The following is a 25594-nucleotide window of genomic DNA, read 5'->3' on the forward strand; positions in this document are numbered from 1 at the left end:
TCATGCGACTGCCCCTCCAGCTTCTACTAGCTTTTTTGATTCAGCAATGCATCTGCGCTTCACAACCAGCCAAGCGCTCTTATACAACACACGATTATTATGTACTCGAGCATTACCCTTCCGCAGGTGCAACTCTAAATGAATGCACCGAAGAACTTGGAGTGGAACTCGTCGAACAGGTCGGGGAATTGCGAAACATATGGCTCGTGCGCTCCGCAAAGCTCATGTCCAGCGTTTCTCCAAGGACAGCATCAGACAGAGTACTTAGCAAGTTCGAGGATTTGGCCATCCTTGCAGCCCATTCCACTAGTTTATATCCGCGGGCGGGTCGCCAAGCCCGTGCACATCGCATATTATCGTCCATAAAATATTTATCCCCTCAGATACCCCGCCAACGGACAAAGCGAGATGGCTCTTTCCTAGAACGTGCACCACCTCCCGTGACTCCCGACGACCCTCGACCGAAAGCCTCTGAGATTATTGCAGAACAACTTGGATTTGTGGACCCCCTATTTACGCAGCAATGGCATATCGTTAACGACCAGTACCCCGAGCATATGATGAACGTGACGGGTGTGTGGGAAATGGGCATCACGGGGGAAGGTATCATTACTTCGTTGGTGGATGATGGATTGGACTACCGGAGTCGGGACTTGGCTGAAAACTTTGTGCGCTATACTCTGTGTGATTCATTTTGGCGCTGACTTTCTCAAAGGATGCTGACAATTCATATGACTTTAACGACCATACCGATTTGCCCACCCCAGTTCTTTCTAATGATAATCATGGCACACGCTGTGCTGGTCAGGTCGCCGCAGTCAAAAACGATGTCTGCGGTGTCGGACTCGCTTACAAGTCAAAAGTTGCCGGCGTACGCATATTATCAGGACCTATAACCGACTCCGACGAGGCGGCTGCCTTGAACTACGGCTTGCACAATGTCTCCATCTTTAGTTGCAGTTGGGGACCACCTGATGATGGCAAGTCGATGGAAGCGCCGGAATATATCATCGAAAAAGCTTTTGTAAACGGCGTACAAAACGGTAGGGAAGGGAAAGGTTCAATATATGTTTTTGCCAGCGGAAACGGGGCTGCGCAAGGAGACCAATGCAATTTCGATGGGTACACCAACAGCATATACTCCGTCACAGTCTCAGCCGTAGACTTTAAAGGCCTACACCCATATTATTCTGAACCCTGCTCTGCCAATATGGTTGTAGCATACAGTTCAGGGAGCGGTCAACATATCGTAAGCCTGCGATTCCGCACGTCGAAGCCAACTGAAGTTATTCGAAGGTCACTACTGACACCAATAACAAATGTTCCAGCAATCACGGTGGTACCTCTGCCGCCGCCCCCAATGCAGCTGGTGTATTTGCTTTGGTGCTTCAAGTTCGGTGAGACTTTTATCCCTTCACAGGACTTGCATTAACATTTTTTTTCATGACAGGCCTGACCTGACATGGCGAGACATACAACATCTTTGCGTGAACACCGCCCAGATGATAAACCCTGAAGATCCTGACTGGGAACCCATGGCTTCTGGACAGATGTACTCGTACAAATATGGCTTCGGGCAGCTCAATGCATACGCCTATATTCAAGCAGCACAGGATTGGCAGCTTGTGAAACCGCAAGCGCGCTTCCACCCTCCTGCTGTGCAGATCAACAACGGCACCTTACTCACAGAGGACGGGGACATGGAGGGCGGGCAGTTGATTATCCCTGGAGGTGTCATGAGCTCGTTCACGGTGACGCAAGACATGCTTGACACGCACAACTTTGAGGGGTTGGAGCACGTGACGGTTAGAGTCTGGATATCTCACACCAAGCGTGGGGATGTCGAAGTCGAGCTTACGAGCCCTGGTGGGGTACGCAGCGTTCTTGCAGCTAAGCGGGATGGTGACCGCGACAGGACTGGTTTCAGAGGGTGGAGATTCATGTCCGTCAAGCACTGGTATGATTGTTGTGTTTTACAAGACTCATTCAAGGTTGTTGAGTGTTTTCGTAGGGGTGAAAATGCGCTTGGCACCTGGACGCTCAAGGTCTCTGATCAATCATCCGAAGGGCACAATGGAACCTTCCATGGCTGGCGTCTCATGTTCTGGGGCTCATCCATCGATCCCAGTATCTTAACAACTTACGTTCTTCCGCTTTCAGAGTATCAGCTTCCTTCCACAGCTGACGACGACGCAATTAACATCCCCACATCGACATCAAGCAAATCTCATCCTAAGCCCACTTCTGGTCTCCCAGACGATCACGGTACTGCCGAAGGCGAAGCCAACAAACCTGCGTTCCCATCCCCGTCCGTACCCGCGACCGCAACGATGACGCCCACACCAGACGAAGGGTGGTTCTCAGACATGTCCAACCTCGTGTCTAGCCAGAAATGGTTCTTCGGCGCTGTTGGCACAGTAGTGCTCTTTGGTGTTGGTGCAGCAGTGTTCTTCTGGAGACGCCGCGTGAAGCATCGGGCGTACGCTGCGCTTAGTGCGGGCGATGAACTGCAGATGAACTCGGTCTCAAGGCAAGGCAGGCCCCGTGCCAAGGAGCTGTATGATGCGTTTGGAGAGCTGTCGGATGACGAGGATGCAGATGAGGGGACTCGGTTGCATGGTGTAGGGTTTCACTCTGGGTTCTTGGACGACGATGAGCCGTCAGCTGCTGGCCCTGCCCCCGTGTACAGAGACGAGCCTCAAGGGGAGCATGATGCGAGTCCCGATGTTAGATCTTTAAGCCCTGGGAGCGGCAGCGGCAGCGGAGACGGCAGCTGGGAGCATGCTTCTCAGACACCTTGATCTATATTATTTATGTACGTACTTTTTTGTGGTGGCATTTCCTTTATGTGCATAGAGGATATGGGCTGCATCTCGTATTTTGTCAACACCTAAGTATATTACATACCACTCGAGAATTATAAACGGGACGCCAGGATACATCACTATCTACAACTGCGTGTGTAGAACTATCTCTACGATAGGCTAAAAGTACATAACGACAATGGTGTACAACCGTGGCATCAAATTTGGTATCCATGTATAGAAGTGTCGAGATCAAAGCAATCAATGCAGACAGTGGAAATTCAAGAAATGCAAGTGGACAGAAGTGAAAGCACAATGAGCTATCTGCGAGCGTGAGCATCCCCACCATTATGCTGGTGTGACGACTGGGTGGGCTCCAAGTCCCATCGAGGAGGTATCCTCAGTCTGCCATCAGACCAGCAGGAGAGGTAGCAGAGGAATGCCATGACCCAATGCACATTCGGGAGTGAATCGGCGTAAGAGACCACGGACGTTGTGTCACTTTGTGCCGTGTCATGCAATACAGGCTCTTCTCTAGGCGGGCGTCGAGTGTCATTAGCCTTCTTGTGATGAGGCACGGAGATAACAACGACACGCTGTAGAGTGCTAAACATCAAACAGGAAAGAAGCAATAAGATCCAGCTTACCTCCGTAGCGTGCCCAGCTGCGACGTTGACGACTGGTGGCTGGGCCAAACTGGGCATCGACCGACGGAAAGGAAGGTGCTGTAGGAATTGTGCCTTTTGGGGGTGATGGAGATGTCCGGCTGACGGGTATGCTTGCTGTGATTTCCTGCGAAATGGTAGCCGATTTACTAACGCCATGATGCGAGACCGTGGTGCAGAGCGCTGTGACATTCCGTATGGAATGTGGTTGGGACGGCGGGGCGGATAAATCTGGGGATGGGATCAGCCATACTTCAAGATGAACTTAGATGAGGACTAACATCAAAAAATTCATCGTCTGGTAATGTCAAGTCTGAGATCTCCTGCCGAAAGAATGTTTAGGGATGGTGAAAAAAAGACGGAAATTGCTTGCCTGTTGAGACTCCTCTGATTGACTTTGAGGAACTGTCCATGTGCGAACGAGCTTGTCGCGACAGCCAGTGGCGATAAGCTGGCTGTCCTCGGAAAAGGCTACACCCCAGACTTCATCAGGATGCTCGAGTGACTCGCCGATGGGTTTGAATGTGGTCAGGTCAAAGAACCGCGTCGTCCTGTCGTGTGACGTGGTGGCGAATTTTGTGCCATTGGGAGCAATGGCTAGCGAGACAAAGTTGTGGCGGGTGTGGGCGTCGAACTGTTTGATGATGTTTCCGGTTGTAGCATCTGATATTCGTATGTCTTTCCAGTTTCCACTCACGAGTCGGTGACCATCTGGAGTGAATGCGATTCTGAATGCCCGCTGTTCTATTTTCAGCAATTCTTCTCCAGTTGCTGAATTCCACATGATGATGTGTTTTTGGGTGCCTGCTACTAGTTTTGTCCCATCCGGGGAGTACGACACCGAGTATGCCCAGCTGCCTACTCGGAGTGGCCCAAGGAGTACTTTGCCCGTCTCCCTCTTCCATACGCATACCGTTTCGTCTATCGATGCACTTGCAAATGTCTCGGCGTCTGGTGCAAATACGACGCCCTCGACGCCACTCTCGTGACCCTTGAATGATATCGGCACGCTCTTCTTTGTCGCAACTTCCCAGACCAGGATGCTTCCATTTCCTCCTCCACTCGCAATCCAACGTCCATCAAGGGACGCTGCAACTACCCAGACAACGTAATCTTGACCCAACAAAGGCTTTCCCACTTGTTTCCCCGTGTCCAAATCCCATAGCCGAATACTTTTGTCTTCAGAGCAAGTGACAAGGAGACGGGTGCCAGGAATGAATGCTACGTCCCTTACATATGATTCGTGGCCTTTAAAGAGGACTGACCCTTTGAATAATGCATTGTGAGCGGTGGATATTGCCAATACATCACTCAAGGAGGATACATCACTGAAGGGGAAAGCGTCTCTGAAGGGGAACAATGTCTCGTCTTCGTGCCTCTGGGATATTATCGAATCGCGTTCATTGTCTCCACGGATCCAGGATGTCATTTGAGCTCCAAGCTTTTTTCTGTCTCCGTCAGCGGAAGCGTTGTGCGGTGAGCAAACACTTACATGGGCTATAGTGGGTCGTGGTCTTATCGCTGAATCTCCTGTCCTCGTTATTAAATACACGTCTGATTTGCTGTGCAGCTGTAGACATCATGATGGTTCCATAGAAGTTCTTTACCACAGCCTCAGTCTATGTTGACAATCAAATCCACACTCTTTCGAGCCATTGCCTCATTGCTGCAGACGCGTGGTTTTCATTGAACTTTCATGATGGAGTGGTGCGTCGCTCGCTTCACAACCTTCTGATCAGTCTGAGCATTATTCAGGTTCTCTGCACCCTGGGTTTGTGCATCCAGGTCGCAGCCTGTTGCCCCATTACTGGTCCTTATTATTGACTTCACCCATTCTATGCCACGTGGACTTGACACATGATCTACCTGGAAACGTCTGATGTTACAGAGGGGGGTGACGTCTCAGTTTATCGTAGCAATCTTACGAGAATGGCAGGGCCTTCTCAATCTCATGATGCTTACGACACTTGCTGCTCTTCGCATTGATCGGGTATTTTGAACCAGGGTCTACCATTGTGCCTTTGCCTATGGCCCGCCTCTCATGCAAGGAAGTATTACTTTCTCCCAAGGACTCCACACTTATGCAATCTGTTGGGATGACGCACACTTCACGCCATTCGACCTCTGATTCCCGTCCACGCCGCACAGTGCAGTATATTTTTACGAGAGACGTCTCGGATAGACGGGACCTCCTTGCGCGCGCCCGATATCATACTCGAGTATTTTTCGCAAGCATGCAATCAAGTGATTTGTGCTCAAAGGTATGGTTCGTTGAAAATGATAAACTGATATCAGATTGTTAACCAATAGTATGTTGTAGACAATCTATCAGAGTATCTGGTGTCAAGGGACAAACCCTGTGTCACGTTTGTTCTATCTGTCTGGCATTCCAACCTTCTTTTTAGGCTATTGGGGCAACGATGGCAAGCAGACCCAATAAGCAGGCCTTCACATATATATAAACTTGATATAGACCGACATGCTCTTTATGTTTGAGCGTTTCTTAACATTTTCCAAGGTCATCGAACAGGTCTGCGTGATGTCCGAACAGTGGACATGGCCCGTGCATGACTGGCGAAGTTACAATATAGTGAATATAATGAGACGAACTTTCTTGCCTTCTCAGTAAATTATCTCAGCCCCACGCCATGTCAGAGAATACGAAAAATTCTCGACAACCTTACATGCAGACTTTCACGTAAACGCATATCTGGGGCCCCGCTGGCCTCGGTACGATTACAAAAAGGCGGCTGTCGAAATGTCTATATGATTGGAAGAAGATATTTCCATTTTAGGCCATATCATTACGGTTTAGGTCCACACTTCCCTTCACGTTTGAGCATACATACACTCTCTAGAGGCATCTGGCTGCGCACCCAGACCTCCTGTACTACTACTACAGCGCATCGACTCCCCACCAGAAATCATGATAAGTCCCAACGATAATGGGTTTTCAGATGCAGATATCAAAGGGCTCAAGCTCGCATTCTCACAACACTGCAGCACTGCCAACGAAGCGACCAGCTCGGAGCTGGGGATAGCTCGTCCACCAGCGAACTACCGAACTGGCTTGCAGTTTAACAAGGGTGCAGGTATCCATGAGCAACGAATTCCACCAGGTGGTACCTGGATGGAATCACCGGTAGACGTCAAAGGCAAGGGCATCGCACGGAGCCTTGACTGGCATTTGGCTACCATGGCATCGAATGATAGGGAGCGCGAAGGTTCGTATCTGATCTACCGAATGACGAACTACATTTGACCACCTCGTTTCTTGCACCCCTCTCCACTCACTCAAAATGCGATGCATGAACGTTCACAGAACTAACTTACAAGCTCCTCGAGTGTCTCCCTCGTTCTGTGCTTGCAAGTCTGCAGCGGAGAATGACCCCTCTGTTGCAGTTCGATGTCGTAGGGGTGAGTCTGACGTTTTCTGTCCAGCAGCCCTGACTGATAAATCGATTATTTTAGGCCCTTCCCACAGAACTATCTCTTTTCATCTTCACGTATCTTCCAGCGGCCTCCTTGCTCGCGTGCTCTCTTGTTTCTAAACGTTGGCACACCCTCGCAACAGACCAAGTACTTTGGCGTCGTCTTTGCTATGCACACGGCTGGGAATGGCGCACGGACGTTGCTGCGCCCACCCCTTGGGATGGACTTGGTGATGCAGATCCTGCGGATGCAGTGATTCGCGAAGAAAGGGATGAAGATGAAGGTATGGGCGACGAAGAGGAGGATGAGGACGAAGGGAGCGGTGAAGGCGCAGGAGATGTCATCGATTTCATAGGGGACGACTCAGTGGACTGGACGTCCATGCCGATGAACATCGACGATATTGAAGCACAGGGTCTATCCCATCTCCTCATACCTATCACTTCAGCTGCGTTATCTTCCTCTTCGACAAGCGCTATCACTCCGATATCCCGTATCACATCGCAGCATGGCGTTTTGCCACGAAGTGCGCATCTTGCGCCGGACTATAAGCTTCTCCACCAGACGCACATGCTCCTGCACAATCGTTTCTGCCAGGGCGCATATCGCAGGCGTATACTGCCTGGCGCAGATGCCGGCGGACACAGCGCTGCAGTGTATTGTCTTTGGTTATGGACGTATCCAGCAGGGCTTGATGGTCGGTCCGCACCCCTGCAGGTGCTATTTACGGGATCGAAGGACCGTACTGTTCGGGAGTGGGATCTGCGCACGGACCGCGTACGGCGCGTGGTCGGTGAATTGCATGATTCTAGTGTCTTAAGCTTATGCGTATCTTCCGACTTTGCGAAGTTGGGGGATGGAGAGGAGGCTTTGGCAAGCGAGCCTAGTACGGCTGGGTTTCTGGTGAGTGGAGGGAGTGATAGGCGTGTCGTTGTTTGGGATCTCGGCAAGGACAGGCTGGTCAAGGTGCTGCAAGATCATCTTGACAGCGTGCTTTGTGTTCGTGTCGATAGTGGGAGGCTGGTGACGTGTTCCAAAGGTTTGCTCGATCTACAGCTCTATCCGGCGGTTGACTGAATGTTTACTTTTCAAGACCGGACTGTCAGAACATATGGGTTTCCGTCGTTGAAGCCTCAATTCGTGTTTCGGGCGCATCGTGCAGCTGTTAACGCCGTTTCCGTTGTTGGTGACGTGATAGTGTCTGGCTCTGGCGACCGTTCCATACGCGTTTGGAATGCAAACACTGGCGCGCTCATCAGCACCTTTGAGGAACACCATGCACGAGGGTGAAGTTCTTCCTGAATTTTCCATCAATAGGTATGATTACTAAGATAACGTCTTCAGCATTGCCTCTATCGAGTTCAAGCCCCCATATTTGTTATCCGGCTCATCAGACATGCATTTGCGCATGTTTGACATAGTATCGTCGCAAGGCTGGTCGACAAACCCTGAGGTCAACACTGTTCCCTCATCCACGGTTCCTACCTTGATCTCCTCGACATCGCATGTTCAAGATAATATTGCAATGATACCGGGACAGGGGATGGCGCCATTCTTTTTGCATTCCTCCCTGACACGATCCATGTCTGATACCCCGCGGCCAGATGCCAACATTGTCGTGTGTCATGCTTGTGGGTCGCATGGATTGGGTGCACGACGTGAGCAAGAGAGACACACTCATCTTGTGCGAAGCGTTGCTCTTGGGGAGGAGTTTGCCGTCAGTGGGAGCTATGATTTAACCATCAAGGTATTGTTGGATGCAATCGCATGGAATAAACGAGACTCATGACTTTGTGTTGACACAGGTGTGGGATAGGAAGACAGGGGCGCTGGTTGCTGACTTGAATGGCGGCCACACAGGAAGGATATTTTGTGTGGGTTTTGATTGTACCAAGGTCCGTGATTTCTAATTGTATTTTTGACTTGATTGAATCCTAAACTATGCAGATTGTTTCGTGCGGGGAGGATCAGGTGAGGTGTATGCTTCTCAGTATCAGCCTAAAAGCTGACCGCGCACATTGCAGAGGATCTGTATTTGGGATTTTTCACATGGGATTGATACATCTTTCATCAAATTGTAGCTCTAGAATCATGCGATACCCTGTATTTTGGAAAGTCTCCTCTCTGTAGATTGCTTATCGATTGCTGCCAAAGCCTGAAATGCTGTGAGTACAGAAAAGATCGGGCGTTGTAGGCGGGCGATTGCCTACAAGAGTCGACTCATCCACAACTTGTATGATGTCACGCGACGTCATTAATGTTTGCGCATGAACACACCCGAAGTTCTCTTTACTCGATTAACCTGTTCAGCTTTCGATAATATTAGTAGTCCGGCCAATCGACAGCGGGCGCTTCCAAACCCACGTTCATCATTAATCGCAAACATGCTGTAATAGGCGCCTGTCTATCTTTCGTGCCACCCTCCTCGTTCCATTTTCGCCAAGGCATTGTCCACCTAGCCATCCTTCCCACTTACTATATGGATGAAAACAATCCTCCTCGGAAGAAGCGCTGGGAGTGGTTGAAGCCACGTTCAGACCCACATTCGGTAGAGGATAGAGGCAGGAAAACAACCAGTCAAGATGTATGAACTTTCGTCTTTAGAACTTCGCATTGTTTCTAATCATCACAGCCGTCTCCTCTCTCTATCTCCCCTTCGAGGAATAGGCCTAGTGGACGATCATCGGGTTCGTTTCACAAGCTTTTTGGCAAGGTGACCAAGGGCTTCGCTCGAAGCGCTCGACAGTCCCCCAACCGTGAACCCCTTCAGTCCAACAAGGCATGTCCAATTTCAATTCTGAGCATGCCCGGGGAGCGTGCCATTGTTTGCTACTAATCGCCTCTGCAGGATCTCACCGCTCCCACTTCTGAACCAGATCGCGAGCAGTCTTCCAACTCAGGGATTGTGGAGGCAAGTTCGACCAACAAAGTTTGCAATATTTTCATTCGTCTCTTTCGACGTCGGACGTGCTGACGTCTCTACTTAGGCAGAACATCTCGACCCGAATTTTGTGAACGAAAGAATTGCCAATGCTACCAAAGGTGTCGCAGGCATCAGCCAGGTCCCAGCAAAAGTCCAAGGTGCTTCTTCGGCGATCAACAACCTACCATCTGTGTCTGATACAATCAACACGTTCTCCGCGTTGCTTAAACCCTTGAAGGCATTCAACTCCATTGCCAACGAAATCGCAAATGTACAGTCATCTATCCCTTTTTTGGTACATGACTGACATTCACACGCAGGTCCATCCTTACGCCAAGGTGGCACTGAGTATCTTCACTTATGCATCCAAGGTAGGCTTATTTCCCGATCATTGCCATTGCAGGTCGACGAATTTTCGGTTACAGATGATTCTCGATCAGGCAGACCGCGATGTCGCGGTTTCCAGCCTACTCTCGAAGATATCTGAAGTCTACACTTTCATCACGGAAGAGGAGGAATTGGCCAAGATCCAATCCATGCTAGCGATATATGGGAAGATAGCGCAGCAGACGCTGGAGTGCGCTGATTTTATCAGCCATTACTCCGAGACGAAGAGCGCCTGTGAGTCGATCTCACTCCTTCGTCCCCTGAGACTCAACGTTGCCTGCTTTTATAGGGATGAGACTTGGCAAGCATGTTTTCGACGAAACGGACGCAACGGTTCAGAGCTACAGTAATGTTCTCGACGGTCTCATGCAGCAATTCCGAGACCGAGCGGCTCGTGACACTGTCGTGATCGTCCACCGTATGGGTAAGAGACGCTTTCAGGTCTCTTTGAACCTTATCTGACATTCCTTGACCCCTGGCATAGCCGAGATTCTGGACCTCGTAGGGATGGAGTATGCCACAGGCACCGGATTGGATACGTCCAAACGCTGTTTGCCAAATACTCGGCGAGACCTTCTGAAGGACATTCAGAATTGGATCAACAGCACCGAGGAGGGCGCTCCACGCGTTCTATGGTTGTCTGGCACAGCAGGCAAGGGCAAATCGGCTGTCGCCCGTACAATAGCCAACTGGTATATCGCAAATGGTGGTCTTGGCTCATACTTCTGCTTTGATCGTGCCCGGCAAGCGGACCGGCGTCAGGACAAAATATTCACGACGATCGCAAGGGAATTGGCGGACTGCAGCCCTATCGTGCGACGAGCCTTGGCGCAAGCAGTTCGTGATCACGACGGACTCAAGCGCACTCCAGATATCATAAAACAATGGCAGGAACTCATCGTCGGACCGACCGACATAGCGACAAACACTATCGCTGCCCCCGTGCTGATAGTCATTGATGCGTTAGACGAGAGCGGGGAAGCCAACTCTCGGGAACAAATTCTTCGTCTGCTCGCTGGCAAACTGAACGCTTCCACCTCGCAACCATGCAAACTCCCAGCGAACTTCCGCATTCTCATCACTTCCCGTCCACTCGAAGACATTCACAACACTCTGCACGCCGCCCCACATATTCGCCACGTTTCTTTGGATGGTATCTCGTCTGCATCCACAGCACTCGACATACAACTTTATATCTCGCACAAGCTCGAAGACCTGCATCACGTCTTCAACGATGCGCACTTCAAGGTGCTCGCTCTGAAATCAGATGGCCTGTTTGAATGGGCTCGTCTCGCCTGTGAGTACATCAAGGGTACGAACAAAGTGGGTGTGGGTCCGGTAGGCCGTTGCAAAGCTGTGATAACTGGAACGTCTGAAAAAGGAACCCGTCTGCTGGATAATATGTATGTACGCATCTTGGAAGAAATCATGCCGGAGGACGAGCGCAAGGAAGCTATCCCGGTGTTTTTCTCAGTGATGGGACAAGTCCTTACCTCGTTGGAACCACTTCCCATGCCTGCGTTGACGGCTATGCGACTGCATTTTCCCGAAGGGACATGCGATTATGAAATGGAACGGGTCGTTGGACCACTGGGGTCGCTTTTGACGGGCACCTCGGATTCGCATACTCCCATACGTCCCCTCCACGCATCCTTCTACGACTTTCTCACCGACAAATCACGGAGCCACGACTTCTTCATTGATACATCATCAGTACAGAGCGACCTTGCCTTTGCCTCACTTCAGGTCATGAAGGACGGACTTCGCTTCAACATTTGCTCCCTAGAGAATTCTTACTTGCCCAACTCTTCCATCCCTGATTTGGAGACACGAGTCAAGGACTCTATTTCGAGTGAGCTATCATACTCGTGTCGATTCTGGGGTATGCATGCAGCAGCCGTGTCCTTCGAATCATCGCTAGCCAATGAAGTTGAAGCTTTCTTCGACGGAGAGCGCCTTCTTTGGTGGTTGGAAGCACTGGCTCTGACAAAAAACCTCGGCGGCTCAGTAGTGACCCTCTCATCCATCGCAAGGTGGTTTTCGGTGAGTAGCTCAAGGTCATTCTTTTCCCAAGAATTCTCACGAGTAGCGGGGTGGTCGTAGGGTCATCCCGAGTTTACGCACGTTAGTGACGCCACCAGGGATACCCTGCGTTTCGTCCGAACTTTCGCAACCACCATTTTACGCAGCACTCCCCATTTATACTTGTCGGCTCTGTCGTTCGCTCCTACGCAGTCGAGAATGTTCCGCAAGTTCGCCTCAAAGTTTCCTTGCACCCCCCGCATCGTCGCTGGCCATGTCGAAAATTGGCCTCAGATGGAGAAGATACTTCATGCGAATGACGAGGTTTACTCAGTTGCACTGTCGCCAGATGGGAAATGTGTTGCATGTGGTTTATTAGGCGGAACAATCCAGGTGTGCGATATGGACACTGGTGAGGTATTGTGTGCCACTCTTCAAGGCCAACCTGCATGTGTTACGTCCGTTGCATTCTCCCCAGATGGACGTCGCATTGTTTCAGGTTCGTGGGACCATACGGTCCGGATGTGGGATGCGAAGACTGGCGAGGCATTAGGATCTCCCCTCCGAGGCCACACTAGCTGGGTTGCGTCTGTCGCAATCTCGCTGGATGATAAACGCATCGTGTCTGGTTCGTGGGACAACACAATTCGGGTGTGGGACATGGAGACTGGAACGGCGTTTGGTGCCCCACTCCAAGGCCACACGGACATCATTCACTCTGTCGCAATCTCACCGGATGGTAAACACCTCGTGTCTGGGTCAGCAGACAAGACCATCCGGGTGTGGGACATGATGACCGGCGAGGCATTGGGCGCCCCCCTTCAAGGCCATGCTGAAGGTGTTTTATCCGTCGCAATCTCGCATGATGGCAAACACATTGTGTCTGGGTCAGAAGACAAGACAATTCGGTTGTGGCATATGGAGACCGGCGAGGCAATCACTACCCCCCTCAAAGGCCACACTCAGGCTGTTACATCAGTCGCAATCTTTTCAGATGGAAACCGCATCGTGTCTGCTTCATTTGACCAGACGATCCGAGCGTGGGATGTGAAGACTGGCGAGGCAGTAGGATCCCCTCTCCAAGGCCACACTTCCTGGGTTCGGTCTGTCGCAATCTCGCTGGATGGAAGTCGCATTGTCTCTGGTTCGCTCGACAAGACGATTCGGGTGTGGGATGCCGATACCATAGGCAAGGCATTGGTTGCTGCCCTCGAAAGCCACACTGGCTCTGTTAATTCTGTTGCAATCTCGCCTGATGGATGCTCCATTGTGTCTGGCTCAAACGATACAACAGTTCGGGTGTGGGATATAGAGAATGGCAAGGCATTGGTTCCCCCTCTTCAAGGGCACACAGACTCTGTTCTGTCAGTTGCAATCTCATCGGACGGGAAGGGAATCGTGTCTGGTTCAGCTGATAACAATATCCGCATGTGGAATGTAGAAACTGGGAAGGCATCGGGTATTTTCCAAGGTCACACTGACTATGTTTGGTCTGTCGCAATCTCGCCGGATAGAACTTATATCATATCTGGTTCACACGATAGCGGAATCCAGGTATGGTATATTGAGACTGGCGAGAGATATCCTCTCAGTGGGAACTCTGACTGGATTTGGTCTATCGCAATTTCATCGGACGGAAATCGCATAGTGTCCGGTTCAGGTGACGGGACAATTCAGGTGTGGGATATTATGGGGACTGGCAAGGCATTGAGTGCCCGTCTCCGAGGTCACACTAGTAGGGTCCTCTCTGTTGCAATCTCGCAGGATGTATTTCGCATTGTATCTGGCTCAGCAGACACAACCATCCGTGTGTGGGATATGAGGACTGGCGAGCAAGTGGGCTCTCCTCTCCAAGGCCACACTGACGATGTCAGCACTGTTGCGATCTCCTCAGATGGTCATCGCATCGTGTCTGGCTCATGTGACCAGACCGTCCGGGTGTGGGATATGAAGACTGGCGAGGCAGTGGCCACAATTCGAGGGCACACCGGACGCGTTTGGTCTGTTGCAATCTCGCCTGATGGTAAACGCATTGTGTCTGGGTCATTCGACAAGACCATCCGGGTGTGGGATCTAGAATTTCTAATGCGGCAGCACCAATCATTTGAAGCACCTGCAATATGTTTCTCATCCGACCTTACTCACGCCCTTCATTCCGCCTCCTCTTTTCTCCAAGATTCCAAGTCTAAAACCCCAGCCCCAGCCCCAGCCCCAGCCCCATCCTCATCATCCTCATCCTCCGAGTCCGAGTCTAAAGCCCCAGCCCCAGCCCCATCCTCATCCTCATCATCCTCTGAGTCCGAGTCCGAATCTGAATCTGAAACCCCAGTCCCTTACATCCCGAACGAGGAGGGATGGGTCATAGGTCCTGAAGGACAACTTCTCTTCTGGATCCCGCTCAATTTCCACCCTGCGATGTATGCCCTAGGCAATACCCTGGTGATAGCCAACAATGCCCTGCAGCTGGACTTGAGTCGTGTCGCACACGGCACATCATGGCACAAGTGCCGCGATCAGTAATAGGTCGCATCGTCTTCGTGTTTGTATCTGTCAGTTGGACTCTGGGCATGTACTTATGTTGATCGACTGAAGATTTATTCCCATTCTGCAAATTCCATACAATACCTGTTTACCATCTCGCACTTTTTCATTCCGTTCTATTTAATGGGATCGCACTCGCAAAAAGTTTAGGGCTGTACGAAGATTTCATTCACTATGTTTACATGCTGTCCTCCCATCGCGTCAGAATTGCCTCCCCGTTTACTTACTGTAAAATAAACTGTGCAAGTTGAAACTCGATGCGATCTTGAACCACTACTCAACAAGGCTCACTTTGCCTCGTCCAGCTCCATCCTCTCCCCTCACCACATTTCATTCCCTCCTTTTCTAGATAGATGGCTCACTGCAATTAAGTTCGAAGCCGTGCCCAACAGCATGGACGGTGCTATTATCCAACTACCCGAACAGCTTTCGACGGAGACGAATTATAGGCAGTTCAGATGTAAGTAGCTGCTCGTCCGCAATCAGCCTGTCCTGAGCATCTCAAGGAACACTTTTCTGAGGACGGAAGAACAGGTAAGTGATGGTAATCGGAGGAGGTGAGGTGAAGACGAAGCTGCGTGTGGAAGTTGGTGTTGGAAAAGGATGGTTAGGCGTCGACTACTGTTTAGAGGTTTGTTTCTATAATACGTTATTTTAGAACGGGGTATAAAGCTGCAAGATGAGACCAATCACCGTCGTACATATCTTTGACATAAACAGGCTCTTTGTCGATGCATGATGCTTTGCGATTCCTGTTTCAGAAGGATTTTGGTTTGCAAAGGTTAGCGGGGTGGCAACGCGCCGTGATGAAGTTGGCTTGATGAGTCACTGAGGGCACAACTAGATATGATAGCATGTTCGATTGCTGTTACAAATCTAAATCGCATATTGACGGTAAAAACTTAGAAGGGAAACCATAACTGGAGCGACTCGTCCTCGTCCCTACGATACGAATTATGCCCATCACTTGGAGTGCACCATCAGCCTCCATGCAGTTAGGATTAAACAGTGAAAGACTACTTACATATGTACGTTATCGTACTGCACAACGTCACTGCGAGGTGCCAATCTGTTCACTGGGGCACTCATCCCCAGGATTCTCGCATCGTTGCTTCCATCGCGACTGAACAGAGAACGCCACCTGCAGATGGAAGAGAGAGTGAGTAAGTCCTGCCGGTAGTTGGTGAGCCGCGAGCCCAAGAGACACGAACAAGCCGCCTCATGCGCAATGATGTCGGAAAGCTCTCGGGCTAGGAGGAAGATGGAGCTAGAAGGATCGGAATCGATTAGTTGAAAATGCAATCACACCTATACGACGTTGTAGGACTAAGAATGCAGACAGTATCACGATGATATCGGGCTGGATGGATGTTGAATTTTTGTGAATATCCAAATCCACAATTTTGGGATGGAGGACGATCCCAGGATGATTATGGGATTATTTTCCATGCGTCGACTGATGGGAGGAAGGCCTCTTGCATGCTGAGGATGATTTCAACCTGCAATGGAGTGGAGTGCAGGCCTATATTTCAAGAGGACACGTCAGTGGAAATGGAAGAGGTATTCTGACAGCACATTGAAGTCGATCAAATGTGAGAGAAATGAAGCAAAGAAAGCTTACACAAAGCGCTTAAGAGGTCTGGAAGATTGACATTTATAAGGGGGAGTCAGTCTAATAATAGACCCGCGCTGAACTATATTTAACTACATGCATGCTAACTTAAGCCGGACAATAAACTGGAACTGCGGCAACGCTAGACGGAGTACAACTAGTCACTCACATATGAGCATCACTGCACCACCGAACAATAGTGAGGTTTCTTGATGGCCTATTTCTCGATCAATCCACCTCAGCGCTCAGCCATCGATAAAGTTTCAGCATGTGCATCGATATAACTAGTCCAGCCAATCGATAACGGGCGCCTCAAAACACATGTTCGGCAGCTGCCTGTTTATCCTGCGTATCATCCACCACCTTCCTTGTTACTAAGAAACTTAAAACTTACACTCAACCGTCCTTCCAACATACTCGATGAGTGAAGGGAATCCTGCTCGTAAGAAGCGTTGGGGATTGCTGAAGTGAAGTCGTTCAAACCCTCAGTTGGCAGAGGAGAGAGGCCGGAGGGCAGCTACTACTGGTGATGTATAGACTTCTGCCATTACAGCTACGCTGTTGTTTCTAATCATGATTGTAGCCGTCCAGTCTCTCACCTTCGAGGAATGGATTATCAAGGTTTCTTCCCAAGTCATTTCACAAGTCTACTCGAAGCGCTCGACAGTCTCCCAACCCTGAACCCACAGTCGCAGGTTCTAGCGTACAGGATCCCCTCCACCTTCAGACAAGCCAGGTATATACAATTCTTGGCACGTTCCGTGTGCGATCTAACCAGTAACGGCCGCAGGATCCTCCACCACCCACCATCCCTCCTGAACCAAATCCTGACCAGTCGTCCGATGTAGGCGTTGTAAACACAAGTTTGACTATTATAGTTCGTAATGTTTTTATCTTTCTTTCGATCATATACTAAGTTCTCTCATCAGTCTGAACAACCTGACCTGAAGCTTGTCAAGGAAAAGCTCGCGAATGCTGAAGCAAATATCGACAGCATCAAACATGTCTCAGGGATGGTGGAAAATACTGCTTCAGCATCAGACAACCTACAATCTGTTTTCGATATGATCGACACGTCCTCTCAAGTTCTCGCACCATTAAGAGTGTTTAACTCCGTTGTTACGGGGCTTGCGGATGTACGGGGGTCTATCTCAATTTTTTACGTGACTGATCTTTGTGCGTAGGTCCATCCATATGCGAAGGTGGCATTGAGTATCTTCACCTTCGCGTCCAAGGTGTGCTCAATTTTATATTCTTACACTTCGCAAGTCAATAAGACTGTATGGGCGACAGATGATTCTCGATCAGGCAAATCGGGATGTTGCTGTGTCCCTTCTGCTCTCAAAGATCTCGGATGTCTATGTTTTATTAACTGAAGGGGAGGGATTGACTAAGATTTCATCCATGCTAGAGATATATGGAAAGATTGCGCGACAGACGCTGGAGTGTGCCGACTTTGTCGTCCATTACTCGGATATGAAGAGTTTTTGTGAGTATTTTCTACCATAATATTGCCCAAGACTCAGTATCTCTTTACAGGGCGAAGATTTGGCAAGCACGTCTTCGATGAAACAGAGGGCACGATCCAACATTACAACGAGGTTCTCGACAACCTCATACAACAGTTCCAACATCAAATGGCTCTTGCCACCACTCAAACCGTCCACCGCATTGGTACGATCAACTTTGAGTTCTCCCTGATCCTTCTCTGATATTCGACGTCGATGATTTAGCTGAGGACCTGGACGTCAGCGGCATGGAATATGTGCCTGGTGCTGGACGGAATACCTCTAAGAACTGTCTCTCAGGCACTCGGGAAGATATTCTATCCGAGATCAAGTGCTGGATCCGTAGCACGGGTGAAGACGTGCCACGCGTCTTGTGGTTGTCTGGCACGGCAGGGAAAGGCAAATCAGCCATCGCCCATACCATAGCCAACTGGTCTCATGAGCGCGGGGGAATGCGCGCTTGTTTCTGCTTCGACCGCACAAGGGTAGCCGAGCACCGCCACGAAAAGATATTCACTACAATTGCACGCGATTTGGCTAATTGTGATATCACCATGCGGGGAGCATTGGCGCGCGCGGTTCATAACGACGACGAGCTCAAACACACTGTAGATGTCTGAAGACAATGGCAAGAGTTAGTCGTAAAACCAATCGATGAGGCCTCGAAAACAATCACTGCACCCGTACTGATAGTGATCGATGCGTTGGACGAGAGCGGCGACGCTAAATCCCGGGAACAGATTCTCCGTCTGCTTTCTGGCGATACGAGCACTTCTTCCCCCCCACTTCCGTCAAATTTCCGTATCATCGTTACTTCCCGTCCACTTCAAGACATTACAGATACTCTGAAAAACCCGCTGCATCACCACATCTCCATGGATGAAATCCCGGTGGTATCCACACAACATGACATCCAACTTTACATCTCTGACATGCTGAAAGGCCCACGCAACACATTCGACGATGGGCACTTCAAGACGCTCGCTGATAAATCTGATGGCTTATTTGAATGGGCTCGTCTCGCCTGTGAGTACATCAAGGGTACGAACAAAGTAGGTGTAGGTCCGGTGGGCCGTTACAAAGCTGTGATCGCTGCAACCTCAAGCTCTAAAACGACAACACACCTGTTGGATGATATGTACCGACGCATATTAGCAGACATTATGCCCCTGGAGGACGAGGCAGCAATCACCATGTTTCATTCGGTGATGGGGCAAATTGTTGCATCCCCTGAACCGCTCCCCATGGCTGCGTTGACTGCAATACGACTGCATTTTCCCCATGAAGAAGACCCCATCCAAGTGGATTGGGTGATCGAGCCAATGGCCTCGCTTTTAACCGGGACCACAGATTTTCATACTCTCATTCGTCCCCTCCATGCATCCTTCTACGACTTCCTCACTGACAGCTCGCGGAGCCACGGCTTCTTCGTTGATGTATCATCGGTACAGGCCGACCTCGCCTTTGCCTCGCTCAGGGTCATGGAGCGTGGGCTTCGCTTCAACATATGCTCCTTGGAGAATTCGTACTTACCCAACTCTTCCGTCCCTGATCTGGACAGACGAGTTAAGGACTCTATTCCGACTGAGTTATCATACTCCTGTCGATTCTGGGGCACGCATGTTGGCTCCGCGTCCTTCAAATCATCGCTCGCCAAGAAAGTTGAAGCTTTCTTCGACGAAGAGCGCCTTCTTTGGTGGTTGGAGGCTCTGGCTCTGATGAAAAGCCTCGGCAACTCGATAGTGACCCTATCATCTATTGCAGATTGGTTTTCGGTGCGTAGCTCGAGCCCATTCATTGCCCAACGAATTCTTACGAGTGGGGTGGTCGTAGAATCATCCCGAGTTCACGCATGTTCGTGACGCCATCAGGGATACCCTGCGTTTCGTCCGAACTTTCGCGATCACCATTTCACGCAGCACTCCTCATTTATACTTATCCGCTCTACCGTTCGCTCCAACTCAGTCGAGAATGTTTCGCAAGTTCGCCTCAAAGTTTCCTTGTACCCCCCGCATCGTCGCTGGCCATGTCGAAAATTGGCCTCAGATGGAGAAGATACTCCATGCTAATGACATGGTTTACTCTGTTGCACTGTCGCCAGATGGAAAATGTGTTGCATGTGGTTTATATGACGGGACGATCCAGTTGTGGGATATGAATACTGGCGAGGAATTGTGTGCCACTCTTGAAGGCCACACTGGACGTGTTACGTCCGTTGCATTCTCACCAGATGGACATCGCGTCGTTTCGGGTTCGTGGGACAAAACAGTCCGGGTGTGGGATGCGAAGACTGGCGAGGCATCAGGATCTCCCCTCCAAGGCCACACTGACCGGGTTTGGTCTGTCGCAATCTCGCCGGATGGTAAACGCATCGTGTCTGGTTCGCGGGACCAGACAATTCGGGTGTGGGACATGGAAGCTGGCGAGGCGTTTGGTGCCCCACTCCAAGGCCACACGAACATGGTTTGGTCTGTCGCAATTTCGCCGGATGGGAAATGCATAGTGTCTGGATCGGGAGACAGGACGATCCGGGTGTGGAATATAGAGACTGGCGAGCCATTGGGCGCCTCTCTCCAAGGCCATGTTGACCGTGTTCGGTCTGTTGCAATCTCGCCTGATGGCAAACGCATTGTGTCCGGGTCAGAAGACAAGACAATTCGGTTGTGGGATATGCAGACTGGCGAGGCATTCGGTACCCCCCTCGAAGGCCACACTCAGGCTGTTACATCAGTCGCAATCTTTTCAGATGGAAACCGCATCGTGTCTGGTTCATTTGACGAGACAATCCGAGCGTGGGATGCGAAGACTGGCGAGGCAGTAGGATCCCCACTCCAAGGCCACACCGACAGGGTTCAGTCTGTCGCAATCTCGCAGGATGGAAGTCGCATAGTCACTGGTTCGGACGACAGCACAATTCGGGTGTGGAATGCCAACACCATTATGGGCAAGGCATCGGTTGTCGCCCCCGAATGCCACACTGACACTGTTAATTCTGTTGCAATCTCGCCCGATGGATGTTCCATCGTGTCTGGTTCAGATGATACGACAGTCCGGGTGTGGGATATAGAGACTGGCAAGGCGCTAGTTGCCCCCCTCCAAGGGCACACAGACTCTGTTCTGTCAGTCGCAGTCTCGTCGGATGGGAAGGGCATCGTGTCTGGTTCAGCTGACCAAAGTATCTGGATGTGGAATTCAGAAACCGGGAAGGCATCGGATGTTTTCCAAGATCACACTGGCTATGTTATGTCTGTAGCAATCTCGCCGGATAGAAAACATATCGTATCTGGTTCCGAAGACAGCACAATCCAGGTGTGGGATATCGAGACTGGCGAGTCATATTGTCTCAGTGGGCGCTCTTACCATGTTCTGTCTGTCGCAATTTCATCGGACGGAAATCGCATAGTGTCCGGTTCAGATGACGGGACAATTCAGGTGTGGGATATTAGTAGTATGGGGACTGGCGAGGCATCGAGTTCCCATCTCCAAGGTCACACCAGTGAAGTCAACTCTGTTGCAATCTCGCAGGATGTGTGTCGCATTATATCTGGTTCAGAAGACGGGACTATCCGTGTGTGGGATATGGGGACTGGCGAGCCCGTGGGCTCCCCTCTCCAAGGCCACACTGGCGGTGTTAACACTGTTGCGATTTCCTCAGATGGTCATCGCATCGTGTCTGGCTCGGATGACGAGACCATCCGGGTGTGGGATATGAAGACTTGCGAGGTAGTAGCCACTATTCGAGGGCACACCGGATACGTTATGTCTGTCGCAATCTCGCTTGATGGCAAACGCATCGTGTCTGGGTCATCCGACAAGACCATCCGGGTGTGGGATCTAGAATTTCTAATCCGACATCACCAATCATTTGAAGCACCTACAATATGTTTCTCATCCGACCTGACTCATGCCCTTCATTCCGCCTTCTTATTTCTCCAAGATTCAAAGTCTAAAACCCCAGCCCCATCCTCAGCCCCAGCCCCATCATCTTCATCATCCTCCGAGTCCGAGTCCGAGTCTAAAACCCCAGCCCCATCCTCATCATCCTCCGACTCCGAGTTCGACTCCGAGTTTGACTCCGAGTCCGAGTCCGACTCTGAATATGAGTCTGACTCCGAGTCCGAGTCCGAATCTGAAACCCATTATGTCCCAAACGAGGAAGGATGGGTTATAGGCCCCGAAGGACGACTTCTCCTCTGGATCCCGCTTAATTTCCACTCAGCGGTGTATGCCCCAGGCAACACGCTAGTGATAGCCAACAATGCCCTGCAGCTGGACTTGAGTCGTGTCGCACACGGCACATCATGGCACAGGTGTCGTGAACAGTATCTGTCGGTCTGACTTTACTGGGCATATCCTTATGTTAATTGACTGAAGATTTATGCACATTCTACGGATTTGATGCAATACCTGTTTACCATCTTAGATTTCTTTCGTTCCGTTCTACTTACAAATGGGCTCGCTCTCACAAAATTGTTTAGGGGTGCACAAAGATTTCATTCACATACACTCGTCCCGTTGGTACTGTACTATCTAAAATTGCTTCTCCAAGGATCACTTGATGGCAAGGATGGTTGGGCGTCGACTACTGTTTAGAGGTTCGTTCCTGTAATACCACACGTTAGGACACATAGAACCGTAAAATGAGGCCAATCGCTGTCGCACATTGATATAAACAGGTTCACCGTCATGATGGCTCGCGGTGCCTGCTTCAGAAATTTTTTGGTTTGTAAAGGTTAGTGGGGTGGCAGCGCGTCGTGATCAAGTTGGCTTGATAAGAGGTACAACGGGATAGCAGGGTGGATGATATATTCAATTGAGGCGAGGCACGCTCTAAACCGCATATAGACGGTAAGGAAAACCGCAACGGGAGCGACTCGTCCCTATGATGGAGACTATACTCATCACTGGGAGTGCATTATCAGCCTCTATGCAGTTAGAAGCGACAGCGAAAGACTACTTACGTAGGTACGTTGTCCTACTGTACAACATCACTGCGAGTAAACAGGATATAGGGAGGTGCCAAGTCGTTCACTGAGGCCCAAAGATTCTCGCGTCCTTGACCATCACCAATGAATAGGGAATGCCGCCTGTGTTTGCAAGAGAGAGCTCCTGGCCAGTGCTGGCACTTGGTAAGCCGTGAGCCCATGAGGTAGGAACATCCCGGCTTGTGCGCATTAATATTCAGAGCCTTCTTGGGCTAGAAAGAAGAAAGTCTTTTTGGAAGATGGAGCTAGAATTTTGTGAATCGATCAGTTGAAACACCTATACGAGTGGTAGCAATGAGAACACACCATGATGGTATCGGACTGGGTGGATGTTCAATGTTGAATATTGATGTCTGAATCCACATTGCTCGGGATAGAGAACGATAACGATGGGAATGATGGAAGGAAGACCTCGTGTACGTCGAAGTGATTTCGCTTGTGAGTGGAGTGGAAAATAGGCCTGTGTTTCAAGAGCATACGATGTCAGTTGTGAAAATGGAAGAGGGATACGCACGTGTAAACAGCGCACTGAACTAAATGCGAACGTAAAGGAAGGAAAGGTTAAAGCAAGCGACACGATATGATGAGCAGAACGACACACCTATCGCTTTCATCCAATTGACTGACTAGAATGCGAAGTTGTGGCTTCGAGCATTGAGTATTGCGGCCTCGAGGCCTTTGGTAATTGAGACTAAATCTATTATTAGACTAGCCCACATTGTTTCTAGACCACGTCTTGACTCCGCACGGCCGCCTCCAAGTACTTGAATGACTCCAATGGCGGCCACATATGAAGGATTGTACCAAGGTCCGTCCTTTCTATATTTTTAACTTGATGTGCGGGGAAGATCAGGTGGATGCTTCTCCACATTTGACCACGCGAGGATAGGTACCCCAGCTTTGCCGTAGTCATGCGTGTTCCCTCGGCGGCCTGATGCGAATGGGCGTTGTGATTTCATTTCTGCCTCCAACTTTGGTATAATGCTTGCGGTTGCATGATGTCACGCGACGTCATTTGGAATGCTCTATAAGGCCTGGTTTATCCAACCTCGCTTTCTACTAAGCTGACTGTAACTATGAACACACTCTTTGGTACGCTTTCTCGTACAGCTGCTCTTCGTCGTGCCCCGCTCGCCCTTCGCCGCTCATCACAGTTTCAAACCTCTTTCCAATTCACTGCTCGTCCAGCAGCCGTAAACCTTGCACAAGTACATGCGCGCTTCGCAGCAAGCTCGGTCGCAGGCAGACCAGGAAGCCAGACTATCGAGCACGCTAAACAGAATGTGAAAGAGGAAGTCGGGAACTCAATGACAGACTGGGCCCGCTCTATCGCTGGTGGCGTGTTCACAGTAGATAGCGTCAAACCATCAAAAGACTCTTTCGTACGTCGCTCTTTATACATCAGGTCGTTCGTCTTATTAACCATACTGCTTTAATCATCCAATCTAGTTTGGTATCACCACCGCAGTCGCCCACTCTGTCCCAACCCCCTATCTCGTCATGGGCCTCACTGGTGGCATCCCATACATCGCCTCATCTGCCACTACCGTATATCTTGCACACCAAGCAGGTCTCGCCACAATGGGTGTTCTCACAAATATGGACCCTGGCGTTGCCCTTAACATCTTAGACCAAGCCCTCAACTTCCAAGTCCACTATGGCGCAGTCCTTCTGTCCTTCCTTGGCACGTGTTTCTACTTCTACTTCTATAGTTTGACTCATGTTATATTTAGGTGCAATACACTGGGGTATGGAATTTAGTGGTCTGGGCGGCTATAAAGGCTACCCTCGTCTGTTCCTCGGCATCTCTCCTGCGGTATTGGCCTGGTCCACTATTACTCTCCAACCTACTTTTGCCCTCCTCTGGCAATGGCTTGGATTCACCGCATTGTGGTATGCCGATAATAAAGTCACAGCTGCCGGTTGGAGTGAGTCTCCTTGTTCCAGGGTCGTGGTTCCCTTCTAACTGTGCCTTCTTCTCAGCACCAAAATGGTATTCCCAATACCGCTTCTACCTTTCTATCCTCGTTGGCACGTGCATCATCGGCTCCCTTGCAGGAATCTCCTATTATGGTCCTGTAGCCGGACACGGTCTTGTCTCCCACGATCTGAACATGATTCGCGCTGAGCGGTCAGTGTCTCATCTTGTTTCACATCCTGACAGCTTCTCACGCCTTTGCAGCAAACTTATTGAGCCTGAGCGTGCGGGCCACGTCGGTGGGGACATCGAAGCTATTTCGGGTGACGAATCGGGCGACACATATGTTGTCATCCGCCGGAAGAACAAGAACGGAAATGCCGACAATGGAGCTAACGGAGAGGCGCACGCTCAACAGTGAGGGAGGACTTGCCGAAAAGTGATGCCACAGAGCTGGATGTTTGGGAAATAATCATTACCATCGCTTGTACTTGTCAGCTGTATATCTGTACGTGTATCATACCTCTCGTTGTACTATCACTTCAAGACCTTCTATATTTGATCGGCATGGGCGTAGTTGTTGAAGACAGCCAATGAGATGAAAAGTCGGGGCCTTGGTGGCACTGCTACCGATACGAAATGGGAAAGGGGTCTCAACTCACTATCATGAACCAGGATATGAAGCCCGAGTTTCTGTTTCTCACTGATCTCCATACTTACATTCTGTCCTTCCTTCCTTATCAAGATATCCTTCGGTGTACATCTGTGGCACTTTTACTTGCTGATCCCCCTATGTA

At 50.2% G+C, this 25594-nt stretch overlaps 3 protein-coding genes across 3 annotated transcripts; all 3 read left to right on the top strand.

Annotated features, from left to right (window-relative positions):
- Nucleotides 1-2: 2 nt before the first annotated feature.
- On the top strand, nt 3-2801 carry HD556DRAFT_1239612 (peptidase S8/S53 domain-containing protein; the record flags this gene model as incomplete). Its single annotated transcript, XM_041298059.1, has 5 exons — nt 3-668; nt 716-1249; nt 1297-1397; nt 1451-1957; nt 2012-2801. The coding sequence occupies 5 exons, from the start codon at nt 3-5 to the stop codon at nt 2799-2801; spliced, it is 2598 nt and encodes an 865-aa protein (XP_041158872.1).
- A 3507-nt stretch (nt 2802-6308) lies between these two features.
- Nucleotides 6309-9102, top strand: HD556DRAFT_1381678 (WD40-repeat-containing domain protein). Its single transcript, XM_041303262.1, has 8 exons — nt 6309-6693; nt 6792-6886; nt 6941-7940; nt 7995-8187; nt 8246-8648; nt 8707-8796; nt 8849-8872; nt 8926-9102. The coding sequence occupies exons 1-8, from the start codon at nt 6396-6398 to the stop codon at nt 8980-8982; spliced, it is 2160 nt and encodes a 719-aa protein (XP_041158873.1). The 5' UTR covers nt 6309-6395; the 3' UTR covers nt 8983-9102.
- A 14853-nt stretch (nt 9103-23955) lies between these two features.
- Nucleotides 23956-25218, top strand: HD556DRAFT_1432711 (uncharacterized protein; the record flags this gene model as incomplete). Its single annotated transcript, XM_041305152.1, has 5 exons — nt 23956-24261; nt 24329-24563; nt 24613-24807; nt 24863-25010; nt 25062-25218. 5 exons carry the CDS (start codon nt 23956-23958, stop codon nt 25216-25218), a joined length of 1041 nt encoding a protein of 346 aa, XP_041158874.1.
- Between the last annotated feature and the right edge of the window lie 376 nt (nt 25219-25594).

This window comes from Suillus plorans (genome assembly GCF_016647745.1).
Source record: "Suillus plorans strain S12 chromosome Unknown HD556scaffold_38, whole genome shotgun sequence".
NCBI lineage: Eukaryota > Fungi > Basidiomycota > Agaricomycetes > Boletales > Suillaceae > Suillus > Suillus plorans.